At 51.9% G+C, this 16,484-nt stretch overlaps 1 protein-coding gene across 1 annotated transcript; it reads right to left on the reverse strand.

Moving 5' to 3' along the window:
• Positions 1–5,307: 5,307 nt before the first annotated feature.
• Csf2 (colony stimulating factor 2) lies at positions 5,308–8,149 on the reverse strand. The gene is made up of 4 exons (XM_006984856.3): positions 7,376–8,149; positions 7,263–7,304; positions 6,437–6,553; positions 5,308–5,736 (listed from the first exon to the last, which is right to left on the reverse strand). Exons 1-4 carry the CDS (start codon positions 7,541–7,543, stop codon positions 5,629–5,631), a joined length of 435 nt encoding a protein of 144 aa, XP_006984918.1. The 5' UTR covers positions 7,544–8,149; the 3' UTR covers positions 5,308–5,628.
• Positions 8,150–16,484: the final 8,335 nt, after the last annotated feature.

The raw sequence follows: 16,484 nt of genomic DNA on the forward strand, positions 1-16,484 counted from the left end.
CCAGTTCTCAGGCCCATCATGAGCAAGGCTCCTATGGCTTCTCTCATGGATTTCTTAGAGTCCTGTTGATAACTGTGAGGAAAAATACCCAGGAGGCCTCTAGGGTGAGTGGGGCTATTCCAGTATTCTAGAAAGTCAGGATAAGTGGATGAGTCTGTCAGCCAGCCAGCCTTACTGTCCCTCCTGGGCTCGAAATGGGCTCAGAGAAGCCAAACACGTTTCGTCCGAGCCAGGCCTACTCTTGGGTGCTGTCTATAGAAGCTTCAATCTCATCCTGGTCCCTGGCCTATTAGGGAAAGGAAGTGCCCCAGGCTTAACCCAGACCATGTCAGGTCAAGGCCATGTTTTGTGGACTGAGTATCCATCCCAGAGTCCCAGTTTTTCACTAGAGCAATGTCTTCTTAAACCCAAGTGCAGGGAGCTGTGGACTGGGACACACGGCTCTCGGGAACAGTACCTGTATGTGTGCAGCCCCAGGGTACTCCCCACCACCACATGCAGAGCTGAGCCTACCTAGAGGGAAAACTGTGGAGCATAGGAAACCCAAGAGACCCTCACTGCAGGGCCTGTCTCTTCGTGGGTGGCTGTCTGGTGACTTTGACTAAGGACTTGGGATAGTTCATCCCTTTTGTGCCTGTGCCTTCCCAGCTCCACATGCTGTTAGCCTCTCTGACCTCAGTGTCCCCTGAGTGAGCCTGATGCTCTGCAACAGTTCAGCTTGACTGAAGCCCTTGTACTCAGGCTGAGGTGTGGCCTCCAGTGCCGAAGTTCTTCCTACCTTTGTGGACTCTGTAGCTAAGTGACTAAGGGATTCATCCAAGGTCACTTAGTAAACAGTGGAGGTGACAAGTTCGCAATTCCATTACAGGTGCCTCAGGCTTTGTCAGGAGTTCAAGGTCAGGGAACCCATACACCAACTCACGGGAAGCTAACGACATAAAGGAGTGGGTCCTGGAAGGATGTCCCAGCAGCCCTAGCCAGACTTGACTGTTAGTTACAGAGGAGTGGCCTTAGGAATGCTGAGTATCCATGCCATTCACTCAAGGGCTCACAGCCTTTAGGAGCCAGACCACGTCTTTCTCCAAGCTGAAACCAGCCTTGGCCCCTGCCCCTGCAGCAGCCCCTGACACCTGACCCAGAGCCACAGAATTGTCTCCTGTGTTCTGAGATACCTAGACAACTTTGCCTGGGCACACTTCTGATCCCTGGCCTTTGTGGTATCTGGTATCTTCAGACAGAGATGAGAAGTTGTGGCCCAGCGTCCATTGGCAGGGATGGCAGGTGTGCGGATGGCCTCCATAGCTGGACACAGCCTGTCAGGAGGCAGGTATCGTCTCATGGCAGCTAATTGCACTTCAGGATAAACAGAGCCTTTTCTATCCCAGCTTGGTGAAGCTCTGGTCTCAGAGCTTTGGGTTGTTGGAAGCTGTTTGAATTGTAGGGTAATCCCAGGCACCCCCAATGAACTGTCCAAATGATTAGGGGGAGGGTTGGTATTGAGGGTGGAGGTTAGAGTTTGGGAGTTCTGTCTGCCAGCACTTCAAGACCTAAGCAAAACTGGCTGTGAGTGTGGGAGATGAAAGTGTTAAGGGTCAAAGATAAGATGTCATACCAGACACCCAGGAAGTGTTAGGAGGGTGTGTTGGGAAGTGTTATATAGGCCAGATGAGGGGCTTTTACTCAGTGGGTAGATAACCCTCTTCTGGTGCTGGGAGAGCTGGGGGTGTAAGGATTCCTGAGCTCTGTGGGCATCCTTTCTGGCCAAGTTCTACACTGTACCTAGTCTTCAGTAGGTAGCATGAAAGTCCCTCTGACCCCACTCTGGGTCAGGGACAAGTGGAGGTGGATCTGTGGAGCTGCCCAGGAGCTGTGGTTGTGTTTCATGCTTGGGTCTTAGAGTTGGGTAGGTATTGGGCTGAGAAGGAGATTCTGGGAAAAGATCAGATTTGGATCAGATGAGGGAACAGGAAGCAAAAGGAGTACTTCCTGTGTGGAGGACTCCAGGTCAAGTGCTTCATGCTGAAAGTGTTTCATGCTTCCTCCCTCTCCCTCCCAGTCCATGAGGCCCCAGACAAGGTTGTACCCAGTTTTTTCACACTCAGGCTTTATTGAAGCAGCAGGCACTAACAGATAAGTTACAGATGTGTAGTCTCAGGTATTCTCCACTATGGCTCACCTACAGTCTCGTCTCCCAGCCCAGCACCAGACTCCCATCCCTTCTCTACCCATTGCAAATAATTTCTGAGACCCCTCCAAGCCCATTTTCTTCAGCTCCAACCCCAGGAAAAGATGGAGCCCCAGAAGTTGCCCTTGGTCTTCTGACATGATTTCCATCCTTCTATGGAGATGACAACTCTTCTTTTTTTTTTTCTTTTTTCTTTTTTTGTTTTGTTTTTCAAGACAGGGTTTCTCTGTGTAGCTTTGTGCCTGTCCTAGAACTCACTCTATAGCCCAGGCTGCCTTGAACTCATAGAGATCCGCCTGGCTCTGCCTCCAGAGTGCTGGGATTAAAGGCGTGTGCCACCACCAACCACCACCACCACCACCACCACCACCTGGCTGACAACTCTTCTTAAGGCTTCCTTGAACTTTGAGAAATCACTTTGCTCAGTAGTACAGTCCTCTGGTGGATCTGAAGGCTGGAGAAACACATGATTAAAATCATCTTCACAGGGGAAAAAAAAAAAACAAAGGAAACTTGCCTTCCCAGCCACGGGGAAGTAACTCAGGGAGACACACACACACACACACACACACACACACACACACACACACACACACACACACACGCTCCCTCTGTCTGAGCAAGCGTAGGGAACCACCTATGACACTGAGATCTAGAGTCTGAGGACCAGAGCTGTGGGAAGGAAGCAAAGAATGTGATGCAGATCCCACGTGCTATCCCAAATAAGGTCACGAGGGTGAGCAAACAGGGATCTGTGGGACCATGCAAGCAAAGGGCAAAGAGAGCACAGCTCAGTCATGTCTCTACATGTTCCCCCACACTGCAGTCTCCTCACGGCTCCCCAAGGGGCTCTTCAGCCCAGAAGAGGCCTCAGGGTGTAGCAACCTGGAACGGGCTTGGTTTTCCTTTGTCCAGCTGAGTTATTGACCAACCTATTTGACCTGTCTCAGACCTGTCCCACATGGATCCTGGGTAGGACACAGGCAGAGGCCCCCCAGAAGTATCCTTGAATTGACCCCCTCCCCCAACTCCATACAGTTTTCCACTCACTCTTCAACCTGTCAATGAGGAGATTTCTTTTGGCTTTGAGATGATCCCAAAGGATACCTGTATGGCTTGACTCCCCCACCTTGGAAGAGGCAAGTAGTGTTCAAAGACCTCTGTCTCTCTGGATCCCGCGCTGTTGTGCAAGCAAACGGAGTCTTGGGTTCCCCTAAAAGCAAGCAGCAACTTCCAGCTTTATGCAGATTTCTGTGTGGAGTTTCATGTCCTTGCAAATTTTTGTTGAGTGTGGGTCCTGCTTGTCATATCTATCAGACAGCTCCTTCAGGGCAGAGGTAAAGTCCTTTGTAAACTTTCCATAGCAAAGCTCCCGAAACAGGTAGGGGCCCTGGGGTGGTGGGTCTGCACCGAAGAATACTAGCAGACACCCTCCTCACCCACCCCTGCTCACCCTGGACCAAAGACCTTACAGGAGACTTGTGGATCCTGCAGGCTGTGCAGTGGAGGCAATGGATACCTTCATCTTCCCTTGGAATGGCTATGTTGGGATGGTGTCTGGAGAGCCTGGCAAAGTTCAGCACTTGACACTGACTTGTCTATTGACCAAGCCAAAGGTTCTGTTCTCCAGTCCTCAGCATTTCTCATTTTTATCTCCACCCTGTTTGCTGATCAAGGCAATCCCTCTCTCCCCATTCAGCTGTGGTCATAAAGGTCAAAGGCATTAGATGCTTCTTACCTTACTGGTGTTCTGGGGTCTACTGAAGTAGCCCCACAAATAAGAGAAGTTGGTTGTGAAGGGTCACAGGCGTGAGTGTGTGGTGATAGATGGAAAGTCAGACCTACGTGGTAAGTCTTCTAGTCCTCAGGCAGTTCTTGCTCAATATCAGCACAGAGAGTCATGTGATTTTTCTGGAGAGCCAATGGCAGTTGCTCTGGAGAGCAATACCTTCTCGTTGGGGCACAATGGCTTTCTGACCCCCAAAGTACAAAAGTCAGGAACACACAGAGATGCATAGTCTCAGAGGTGACTCGCTGCCAACCTTTCAGTGGAAGGGCACCTTCAAATGCGCATATGAGTCTAAGGAAATGTAGATGCCACTTATCAGTTATCCATGGCTTCTGAAGAAGACAGAGGGGACCTTATTGCTCCATGGATTCTTCTCTTTGCTGAGATTTGGGATTGCTCTAAGGATTTTTATTTGCATTGCAAATGGTGCCATGGTCTTTTTGCCTGAAGCAGATGTCTGGCTGGAACGGAGCCATCATGCTGTATAGGCTGGAGCACAGGGATCGGTGGGTGATCACTGCATCCTAGCACCTGCAGGTCCCACTGCCCAATCCCCAGCTTTGGGCACACACTCACTTCCTGGTGGTCCTTAGAAGAAACACAGGGTAACAAATTGGGGATAAGATCTTCAGCCTGGTTGTCAAGCCAAGATAAGATAACTACATTTTTTTTTAGCCCCAAGGCTGTGGATTTTAGTAGGAAATACCAGTGAGAGGCAAAATTTAATGGCAAAATAAAAACCTATTAAGAAAAGTGTCACCTTATAGCTATGCCCCAACATACACCAAACTGACATTCTGACTGCTAAAGATTAAGATCACCCATTTGGGGGAAAGTTGGGTGAATATGCTGAGCTCTGACCCCTGTGGTTTGGTTTCTTTTCTCTGAACAGTTAGTCTATTTGCTGATTTACTTTAAGTGGTTGAGGCCCCAAGTGTGAGGACAGAATAGGGACACAGAGTCCATGGTCTCAAAGGGAGACAGTAGTTTTGCTGGATGCTAGGGTTGACTTGTTTAGATAGTGACCACCAGCCCCAGAAGCCCCTTATTTCCTAGAAAGGATGACACCCCTTCTCTGGGCCAGGTCTGTGAACCGGTTACTTCGACTTCCTGGTGAACCCTAAGTCCTTTCTCTGGAGCAGAAACTCTTGAGCACCCTAGAAGTTCTACCAAGGCATATGAGTACTGTTCCCAGGCCTTGATCTTACCTCCCTCTGACCATGACAGCATTGGCCCTCATCAATTCCCTACCTCAGGAGCCACCCTACCACCCCCTACCGCCCCAATTCCTCCCCTCTTAAAAATAAACCAGATAACCACACAAACACAAGTTTGAATAATTTATTATTAGGGTAATAGACATCCTGAATAAATACAGTTGTGAGCTTAAATAAATAAATAAATAAATATTTTTTTTAAAAAACGTATAAATATATAAATAAATATTACTGGTCCCTATCAATAGAAAATATCCCTCATTTGTCCCTGGCTGCTGTGACAGAGTCAGCATTTTCAGAGAAGGTCTGTACTGCCCCCCGATGTCGCTGTGGCCCGTCCTTGGTCCCTTCGAGGCAGAACTCCTGCTTTCCTGGCTCATGTTACAGGAGCAAAAGCTGCAATCTGAGAGGTTGGATCCGAGCTGCCCTGGGCCGCCTCATTTCTGGACTGGCTTCCAGCAGTCAAAGGGAATGGTGGCCAGAAAGTCTTTGAGGTTGTCTACGAAGTCGTCATATGTGGTGATGTGTGTCTTACAGTCACTTCTCTGAAGGGAATAAGGAAGAAGAAAAAAACAAAAGCACTTGAGTCCAGGTGAGTGGATGACACAGGAAGTAGCTGTGTAGTTCTTTGTACCACTGAGAACTCAGAGGATCAGGTGACTATACTGCTGCCTGGGGCATGCACAGATCTGCCAATGGCATCCAGGGACTGTGCCCTGACAGAAGGCCTGCCCCGTCTGTAGATTCATGGGGCGGCCTCTTTGGTTCCAGGTGAGAGGCAGGCGGCCAGCTGGAGGCATCTCCTTGCCTCTTAAGAAAGCACAGGACTTACTCTTCCATGAGGAAAAGAAAAGGGGAATATTTGGGGTGTCTGCCCATTCTAGGAGCCCCATCCCTGTATCCATGGAATATGGGCACCCCACAGGAAAGCCCTGTCAGGAAGTGGTGCCTAGGTGCTAGCTCTTCTGGGCTTGGACAGGCTCTGAGTTTCCTCGGGCTTGCCTCACCTCTGACCTCACGACTGATAATGACATGTATGACAAGGGCGGGTGGTTCCTGCTCCTGCCGGGAGCAGCAGGCTCTGCTGATCCTCCGCTTCGCCTCTGGGGATGAACGGGAGCCATGGCCTGTTCTTGAGGGGCTCCTGTGACCTGTCCAATGACACTTGTCAGGATCCCTCCTCACTGGCCTCACCCTCCCAGACTGAAACAGTCCTGCTTTGGGACCCTAATGCTGTGTACTCACCAGGATTGTGGAGCAGTTCTGGTAGTGGCTGGCTATCATTTTCAAGGTGCCCTTGAGTTTGGTGAGGTTGCCCCGTAGGCCCTTCTCATATAACTGCAGGCGTTCCTGCACACATTTCTGCGAGAAGTATCCATTCATTGATAAGCAAAGGCCAAGTGCTCACAGAATACAGGCTACTTTCTCTGCACTCCTTTATGTTCCCACCGAGTGGTACAGGGTCTAGTCATAACACTGACCACTGCCCTTCTCCCTGCCTGGCCCAGGCTACTCTCAGCTGTCCCAGCCACATTCTACAGCCTGTTACCTCAAGAGATTCCCAGTTCCAAGCCCCCTAACTTTGCAAGCGAAGGCTGCTTGATACTATTCTAGGAGAAGGGGCTGGACAGAGTGGGGAAATCCCCCAAGCCTCTTTGTGGGCAAGCCTTGTTCCACAAACCCCTCTGTACCCCTCTGTCGTCAATATCCTCTCTCCATGGCCAAAAGGCACAGTGAAGACTTCAAGGTAAACAAGACCATCTCATAAAGTGACTCTCACTTTCCCATCATCCCCTGCAGGTCCCCTGACCTTTGAATGTTAGTTCTGCCCAAACTTATTGCTCAGTTGATAAAAGACTGCACATGACTGCCCGCCACAGGGGCATGGCTATGGATGATAAAAGCGTGCACATGACTGCCGCAGAGGAATGGCTATGGACATCTTGACTACCCAGACTCTGCCCCCTCCGCCCAGCAGTCAGCTGATGGGAGTTAAGACAACCTTGCAAAGGGCTATTTAAAACAGCTCTGCAGGGACCCTGGGAAGCTCCATCAGAGAGAAGCAGCTTACCTGGACAGAGAACTCTTCAGAGACAATTTCTACATCTTCGTCCTGTAAAAGGAAAGTGCCATGTTACCAAGCTGACAGGCGGGGGCCAGCAGGTGGTCTGGGAACAGCCAAACTCTCTCTCCCTCACTCACCTCCATGTCAGGCGTGTTATCCAGGAGGACCAGGGCTTCTTGGATGGCATTGACATGATTCCAGGGCTGGGTGACAGGGGCGGGTGAGCGAGTGGGAGCAGAAAAGCTACAGACCACAATGCCAAGGAAAAGTAAGATCTTCAGCCACATCCTCCCCAGGACCTTAGCCTTTCTCTCTGAGTACTGGGCTCACTGCAGAAGAGCTCTTATATACACAGTTAGAGGAAATGATTAATGGTGACCACAGAACTCCAGGGGGGCGGGGGAACTACCTGAGTTGTGGAATCTCCTGGCCCTTATCAGCTACACATGGGGCCAGTGAGCCTTCCCTCAGGTTGTCAGGCTTGGGGGTTTTCATTAATGAACCCTTCCAAGAACTGGCAACCCACCTGCCGGCTTCCTTGGGGGGCTCTCCCACCCTGCCTGGGCAGTCTGACCCAGCCTCTGGCTAGCCTCTCCTTCTGAGAGGCCTCCAGGCAAATTTGGACTTCCTGGCCTGGAGTGCCTGGGGTGGGGCTTGGGAGACACGGAGTGGGGCTCCTGCTTGCACCCGCCTGCTCTCCCTGGAGGCCTCAAGGCAAGCCGTACCTTCGCTGGTAGCTCATTCCAGCCCCAGCCCTGTCCCATTCTCTCCCCAGCCTTCTTCTGAGATTTGGACCTCTCACAAGCCCATCCCATTATCTAATTAGATAAAGTCTAGCCAAATGGCACAGTTCTATGATGGTCTCCACAGACTCTCATTGAGGACACAGAGTCACGGGCCCAGCCGAGCCTCCCCGCCACCCCCAATCGCCCTGACCTTGAGAGCAGAGGGAATGGCATCGAAGGGTGTAGAAGCCAGCCCCCGACTACAGCACGTTCTCTCATGGTGCCATCCCAACCGACTTCTTACAATCCCAGTTTACAAAGGTATGTTCAATCCTAAAGGTTCACAGCGTGGCTGGAGCTCCTGGCTGGGGCAGGCCAGGCCCCCCAATCTGACCACTGATTCTGGCCCTCTGAGTTATGTGAGCCTCTTTTCCCTCTTCAGGTCAGCCTGCCCCTTCAAAGAGGGCATACCACTGCTATCGGTCCCACCTGGAGCCTCTGAGGCTGATTGCAAGATGGTAGCTGCCGGGTATCGGGCACAGGGGGCTCTGGCTTCTCCAGCAAGTTCTCCCGGGCTTAGTAGTTTCCTGAACAGCCCCTTGCTCCAGCCCACCTCCCCCTCAGGAGGCCTTTCTGTGGAAGCAGGAACTGCTTCTGGAAAAGCGGCAGGCTCTTGAGGGGCTAACAAGTGTTTGATTTTCACAATGGGTTCTGGAGAAGACAGCACGTGTTTCTGTTTGCACAAGGGATCCGGCCCACACCTCCCGTGCAGGAAGCCGGAGGGCATGGCGCTGCATAGGTCTCTCTGGGTTTGCTGGTGGGGCTAGATGTGCATGCACTCACAGGAACGTGTCAAGATAGAGGAGGTGCTACATAAGGGTGCCTCTAATGTGAGCCCCACTTATTTTGCCTGCTTTGTGAGAGCCTTTGGGTTTCTGGCAGTACCCTTTTGATAGGAGAGGAGGCCTCTGGGCTAAGCAATGTGTTTTCGGGCCCAAGAAGCTGATTCAGTGGACTGTTGAAATTGGACACAAGTGAGGACTTTCATGGCTCAGATAACAGGTGGAACTCAGGACAAGGCCACCAGAGTCATTCAGGAAGAAAGACCGAGCGAGGGTCAGAACGGCTGCTGAAGACATGTTCCCCCGGACCCAACACGTGGCAGGGTAGTGGCCAAAAGCCTTGGGGAATAGCAGAAAGGGAGAAAAGCCAAAGTCAGTGCATACGGGCAGAGCTCCAAGGGTTTGGGGATGCAGTTTGTGGGCAGATACGTATCTTTCTCCTAGAAAGATGACATCAGGGTGGAGGCGGTAACACGGGCAGGGATTCCTAGATTGCATGCGTGGAAAGAAGCGGCAATAACATCAGACAGCCTTGCTGACTCAAGGGCCTCGGTGGGGCCGTGGCGGGGCGGAGGTGGGGACCAGATGGGTGGAGTGACCCACAAGGCCAGGAGAGAACCCTCTGAAAGGAGTTTCCTGGGAGTGTCCCTTGACATGGGCCCTGGGGGAACCAGAATCAGTGGCTGCCCCGGGATCCTTATCACAAGAGGAAGTCTTCACTGGGGGAAGGAAATGGGCCCCAAAGTCCCTCACATCCCACAGGACAGATACATGAGCGTCTAAGATGGTCTGGCTCATCCTTGCAATGGACACTCCTTAGGGAGGTCTTTGTCCTCAATGGGGTCTGAGGTCCAGGAGACCACTTTCAGCTCGGTCCACAGGCAAGGCTGTCAGCAGAGCCAGGACCTGAACTCATGCTTATTCCTGCACCCCGATGCTTTCTACTACCCTGGGGTGGGGGTGGGGGGTAACTCAGGAAATTCTGGTCACCTGCCTGGTCCAGAAAATCATGGGCCTAGCACACTTGTCCATCAGAGAAGCTCTAAAGGGACACTTCTACACTGGCAAGAAGGCATGAGTAGCCTGTGACTGTCCCAAGGACATCTTGGAGCTGAAGGAGAATTTTCCCAGCAGATTCTGCCATCTATCTAGACATTGCTATGCCCCAGGCTTGGACTCTTGTCTCTCTACTCAGCCACCGTGAATTCTGGAATATCCCAGGAAAGTACCGCTCCCTGACTTCCATTGCATCATCCACTTGATGGATGCTGTGTCTGCCGCTGGAAAGTTTATAGGAAGACTTTCCTGGGTGGTGGTGTGGGGGGGGGGCAGCATTCTGATACCTTCCCCATCCTGGGGAAGTCCTAACCTGGCAGAAGACCCAGAATTTCTGGCATGTTCGAGGATTGTTGGGCCTTGTCCTGTCCTGGTCCCCAGGAGCATCTTTCTGGACAGATGTGGTGAAGGTGGTAGGGAGATGGCCTCCATCCAGGTCAAAGCTTATGAAGTTTTTGCCCTACTCTGAGACTGTGATACAACATCCTGGATGGCTTGTGCTTCCCTGGGAAGGTGGTCTTATCCCTCACTGCCACACCAGACACATAGACACCATAGAGCCACAACTCCAGCCTTTGGTGTCTCTGTTCCAAGATGACCCCTCCCACATTCTCTGACCCCTGCCTCCCCAAATACATTTTAAAAGGCCAAATTTCCCTCTAGTTCTGTCCCAGCTACCTGGGTATCCTCAGGCCCCTGACGCTGATGAATCCTGACAAATCCATTCAGCCAAGCCTCCAGGAGGGTGTACAATATGCTCTTGGCTCTCAGAGAGCTTGTGTCTGTGTCCCTATGGGACAGAGGACAGGGACCACCAGGCCTCGATTCACAGGCACGTGGCTGTGACTGCACAAAAATCAAACAGCCATGAAGAAAGCCGTGGTGGGAGTGATTGGGGCAGTCGGCGAAGGAGGTGTCTCTGAAGCTCAGGGTCCAGGTCGGCCAGCTGAGTTAGGGATCATTTGCTTCAGTGGGGTAATACAAACTAACAGTAAGGTTTGGGATGCCAGCCAGACTGGGCTGGATGCGACAAGGGGAAAGCCAATAATGTCCCAAAACACTTGGTCAATATTTTGGTCCAGCGCTTAAGGCCTAACCCTGGAAGGGCACTGGGGTGTCCCAGTGGGCTGCTGGCTTTTGAGGCTGAATCAAGGGTAAATAAGACCTCCTTATTGGTTTCATTTCTTGCTCTTAGGGCTCCTTGCTGCCTCCCCAGGACCTAGCAACTATGCCAGCCCCACACCGGCAGGTAAGTCCTGTGGGCACACAACCCATGAAAGCACCAGGTCTGCCTCCCACAATGCCCTGCCCTTTCGTGGCCTTCTCTTTACCCAGGATTCTCCCTCCAGGGTTAGGATCGTGCCTCACCCCTGAATCTCTACCCCAAGCCTTATCGCCAACTGAGAGATCAATGGGCACCTAGAGGGGACACTACCTTTATTTGCCCTCCTTGAAAGAATCACTGAGAATACATGTTAGAAAAAAAAAAAATAAAGGAGGAGAAATGAGGCTAGAAGCCGTTACAGCATCCCGGAGAGCTGAGGGCCCTTCTTCCCGCTCTAGGTGCAGCGGGAGTCACAGACCCTGGATTGGCTCTGGCACTTGCCAGCTTCAGGAACTGAGGGGTCACAACCGAAGCGGCAATTGCTGCTTTATTTTCAGCAGGACAGGGTCCCGGAAGGAGCCACTCATAGGAGTGTTTGGGTCTTCCAGGCTCCCTCACTCTCCCCAAGCCCCTGTCTGGTCCAGCATGTCAATCGCCTCTCAGGATTTCAGGTCCCAGAAGGCTCTGACCTTTTGTTCACAGGGTCCTTGTTTCTGGGTACCCACCCCCATCCCAGCTGCTGTCAATGTCCCTTCAGCAACCCCCCCTCCCCGAGTCTCTATGGTCCCTCACATGGGCAAGGCCCAGCTGAAGGCCGACAGAGGTCATCAAAGGTAACCATAAATTGGGAGTGCCTGCTGGAGGCAGGAAGGCGTCCTTGGGGACCTCCCATCCCTAGGGCCACAGCTTCCTAACTACTCCCCTCTAAACACACACCGGTTCCCACACTCCTAGACGATGTGTGTCCTGGGAGGGGGGTGCCAAGTCCCTGATGCACCCCCTAGCAAGCAGCAGTCTGGACAGCCATGGATGCAGAGCTGCAGGTGTAGACCTTCCTTCAGCCCAGCCACTGTGCTTCCGAACCACTGTCCTTCTCTGGGCCCACTCTTCATCTTCACAGGGGGATGGAGACCTCTGCAGGCCACTGCGGAGATGCCTGCAGATTGGCACCAAAGGTACTTCCTAAATGTTGCCAAGAGCTTAGTGGATGAAGATTTTTCTGATTAGGTTTTCTGTTTGGGCTAGTTGGCAGGACTCCATTCCAGCCTCCGTTCCCCAGACTGTCAAAGAGAGGAAATCATCACCGGGATCTGGGCAGGTCGGCATTCTGCATGAAGGACAAATAGATTAAATTGTCCCCGATGGAGAAATATAATCCCCATGCAGCCTGCTCTAAGATGTCCCCATGCATACCCTCAAGAGGCCAAGGCAGCCTGTGCAGTGCTGTGCAGGAATCTGGGCAGGCTGCAAAGTGGCTGGGCTGCACCCATTTTCCTGTAAAGAGCCAATTAGGAAACAAGACCGTCTCCCCTATTCCTCTCCCCTATCCTGGCTAGGAGGAGGCGGTTTTAGGCGATCAGACACTCAGGGTCATGCCCTGTAGGAATAAGCAGCCTAACTCTGTTTGCTTGAGGAGGGCAGGGATATCAAACTTAGCGATATTGCTCGACCCAGGTGCCTGTCCGCCCCTCTGTATTTGAAGCACATAGTCCTGCCGAAGGCTAGCAGTGGCTGTCTATTTATTAATTTTTTCCAATAGTCACTTATTTATTGGTGTGGTGCATGCATGCCATGGCTTGTGTGTAGGGATCAGAGGACAGCTCTCTCCTTCCGCCATGAGTGCCCAGGATAGACCTCAGGTCATCAGGTGTGGTAGCAAGTGCTTTTCCCCACTGTTTCGAGTCCTGGAGATCAAACTCGGATGGCAGGTGCCACCAAGCCATCTCATTTGGCTGAGCTGTTCAATATTTTTATTACCGCACTCACCCCAGCACATGGGGACAGGACACAAAGTACGTCACAGCGTATGCTCCTAGAAGAAGAAAAGAAGGGAGACCCATGTCCTGCTGCCAGACATGAACCCCTAGCATCCAGCCTTTTCTCTAACATGTCCCGAGCTCCCTGCTCATAGAGGCACCCTGTCTCCACATCAGCCATCTGTGCTGCCCAGACTAGTCTCCAGGACAGCCCTGGGCACTCCTAGCAAGGTTCAACCGGAGAATCTACTAAAGGAAGTCCCAAGAGCCAAGGTTGAAGCCTCCCATCTGAGGGGGACAGTAAGAAGTCCCGAGACTAGAACTCTACACACCCTGGGGATCATGGAGTGCCCAGGGAGGTGGAAATGTCGGCATGACCCAGGTTGGAAGTGGAAGGTGACCCTGGGGTCTTCAGAGGCCGTGAGAAATAGAGGAAGCCATGACCACCAGTGACAGTGGGGACTGCGAGGAGCTAATGAACATTGTCTCTCTGAGGCGCGAAGCGGGATTTGAGGACACAGAGGCAGTCACAGAGGGATCTCAACTCTGGTGGTGTAAGGGGAGGCAGGGAACTAGAAAAAGGGGATCAAAAACCACGTTAAAGTGTATATGGGGGTTGTTCGGCAAATGCAGACAGAGCTGAGTGACAGGTGCACACTCAGGCTGCATCTTGGAGAATTGATACATCACAAGCTATCAGTGGAAGCCCATGTCCAGACAGGGGGAGACCCCAGGAGGGCCCTGGGTCAGGTGAAAGGCTCTTATTATATTCTTATACCAGCAGACACACTGTGGCTTAGGGCTTCAGCAGCCTGTGAGTCCCATTGTCTGAATTACATCCTGCCTCGGTCTCTCCACCATGATAGTAGGGGTGATCCTAGACTTCTTCAGTCCTTGTGGGGATTGTCTGCATCCCTTTTCACTCCAGGAAGACAGCATCTTTGCCCAGTACACATCCACATCCACCAGCCCAACTTCAAGGTTTCAAAGGAGAAAGGTCACCCTATTCACCCCATGAGAACTCCATCCCCTCAGCCCACATGTCGCTTTCTGCCATGTGCCCTCATCATCGCAGGAAGACCTCCCCCTCCCTTCTGCAGGACTGGTCTCTGCTTCTGCCTGCAGCTCCCTTCCTCTGCCCTGGCTCTTTCCTGTTGGTGTGAGCTCAGTATCTTCAAGGTCCCATCCTAACTCTCTGCACCTCTACACCTACCACACCCCAGGCCTTAGTCATCCGGTTTTCTCCTCTCCATGGTTGTCATGCTGGCTGGACCATCCTGGGAGTGGGGAAGCATGAATGAGGTGAAGGGACCAGTTGAGGCCAAAAGGGGTTCGACCTCCACCTTGGTCACCTGGTACTCAGTCACACTGAATGGTCCAGTGTGATTAGACGCCCCCTGTGCCTAATTCATCCTACGCTGTTAGATGCCCATGCCTGTGATGCTCAGTGCCATCTGCCTGACTCCTCCCTACAGCTTGCCCATCCTCTCGTGCCTGGTGGAGTCCTGCCGCTTGGGTGAGCTCCTGGACATCCCTTCCAGTGGGAAGCACCTGAGATCAGCATCCATCCATCCCTTTTGTCCTGCACTGACCCCCGTCCCTGGATCATGCCGGCTGACTGGAGGCCCCCAAAGGTTCTAGCCTGTATCTCATTAACCCCGTCTCCGCTTGGGGAAGCCTCAGCAACTGATTCAAGTGGGAATTCAAAGCCAGGGAGGGAAGAACTTTTCCTAGTCTAGGAGGGTTCGAATTGTGGGGTGAGTTTAACCAGGTTCTCTATTTCTGCCTTCCTTAGATACTTGCCTTTCTGGAAATTTCCCTTTGATTCATTTTTCTGGGTTCCCATATTTTTTTTCGGTGAAGAAAAGATATGCTTTCCATCTGGTTCCCCCCCCCCCCCAGTGAAAAGCTGTACTTGTAAAGTTAAGATGAAAGTGAAACTCGTGATTAGCTGGTGTGACTTACTCCCCAGAAGGGGCACCTCAGATACAGGAAGGTGGCCCGCTCTAGGATTTGTCATGGACTGTTGCTGCCCTCTGCTGTCCTTTGGACTTATTGACCTAGCACAGAGAACAGTCTGGGTACCATGACAGCTGCAGAGAGGATGCAAGGCAGCCCTGCCTCCTGTTGGATCAGGGGGTCAGCACCTTTCTTGCCAGTGGCTGGGCATGACAAAGGCCTGTCTGTCTAGGCCTTATAAAGGATTGGCACAACAGGGATTTTTCTTTTTCTTTTCTTTTCTTGTCTTGTCTTCCTCCCTCCTTCCCTCCCTCCCTCCCTCCCTCCCTCCTTCTCTCTCTCTTTCTTCTTTCTTTCTTTCTTTCTCTCTCTCTCTCTCTCTCTCTCTCTCTCTCTCTCTCTCTCTCTCTCTCTTTCTTTCTTCTTTCTTCCTTTCATAGCTCTGGAGGCTGGAAAGTCCACAGAGTAGGAACTAACAGCTCTGTGCTCTTTAGCCTGCCTCCAGGTTCACAGGCAGCTGTCACACTGTCATCACATGAAAGGGGGGACTTGAGGAACTTCCAGGGGTACTTTTTCAAGATTTGTTTTTAATTATGTGGGGGGGAGGGGGGTTCTGTGCATATTACCTCAGGGTGCAAGTACCCTCAGGGGCCAGAAGAAGGCGCTAGATTCCTTGGAGCTGGCATCACGGGCAGTTGTGAGCCACCCGACATAGGAGTTAGGACATGAACTCCACAAGAGCAGTCCATACTCCTAACTGCTGAGGCGTCTCTCTAGCCCAGACATCCTTTATTTAAGACATCATTCCCACTATGTAAGACGTAATTCCCATTACGAGCCCCTATGCACTTGATCTCTTTCTCAAAACCCCACTAGCAAATACCGTTACACTAGTACTTAGGAGTACACATTCAATCTAAATCCAAAGCATATAGACACTCCCCAAATCCTACCAAGAACCGACCACAACTTGATTCTGGACTCCAACCCAGGGCTATGTTTGGGTCAGGCTGTGCTGTCCCCAGATAGGGTCTGAGGTTTGCGGCCAAAGGTAAACTTAAGTGAGACATCGAGTCATTCCTGACTCAAGGCTGCAGACTGGACAATTCCAGAAGGACATTAATGTGTCCACAGGATGTCTGCGAAGGCTCATTCCCACTTCAGGAACATCACCTCCATCTGCCACTCCATGCCTGCAGTGGGCCTTGTGCTTCTGACCTCTCTCCTCACACCTGCGCATCCTCCTGCGCTGGGTCTGTGTCTGACCTAGCCACTAACTTCTGCTCATTAGTTTCCTCAGCAATACAGACATGGAGCACCCCAGTGCCCAGCCCAGAACTGGGGACAGAAGCAGAGAGGCTGGGGGGATGGCAGACATCCCAGGCCCTTCTGCACATTGTGGTACCAGGGTGTTCCCTCTGCCCATAGCTCCCCCCGCCCCATAGTCACACAGCTGGCACATTCTTGTCACTCAGGTCTCCACTTATATGCCAGCTTCCTCACAGAGACTTTCACAAACCAATCTAAAGTAATCCCCCAGAGGTCCCTCTATTTAGTTCACTGAC

Source organism: Peromyscus maniculatus, chromosome 8, assembly GCF_049852395.1.
Source record: "Peromyscus maniculatus bairdii isolate BWxNUB_F1_BW_parent chromosome 8, HU_Pman_BW_mat_3.1, whole genome shotgun sequence".
NCBI lineage: Eukaryota > Metazoa > Chordata > Mammalia > Rodentia > Cricetidae > Peromyscus > Peromyscus maniculatus.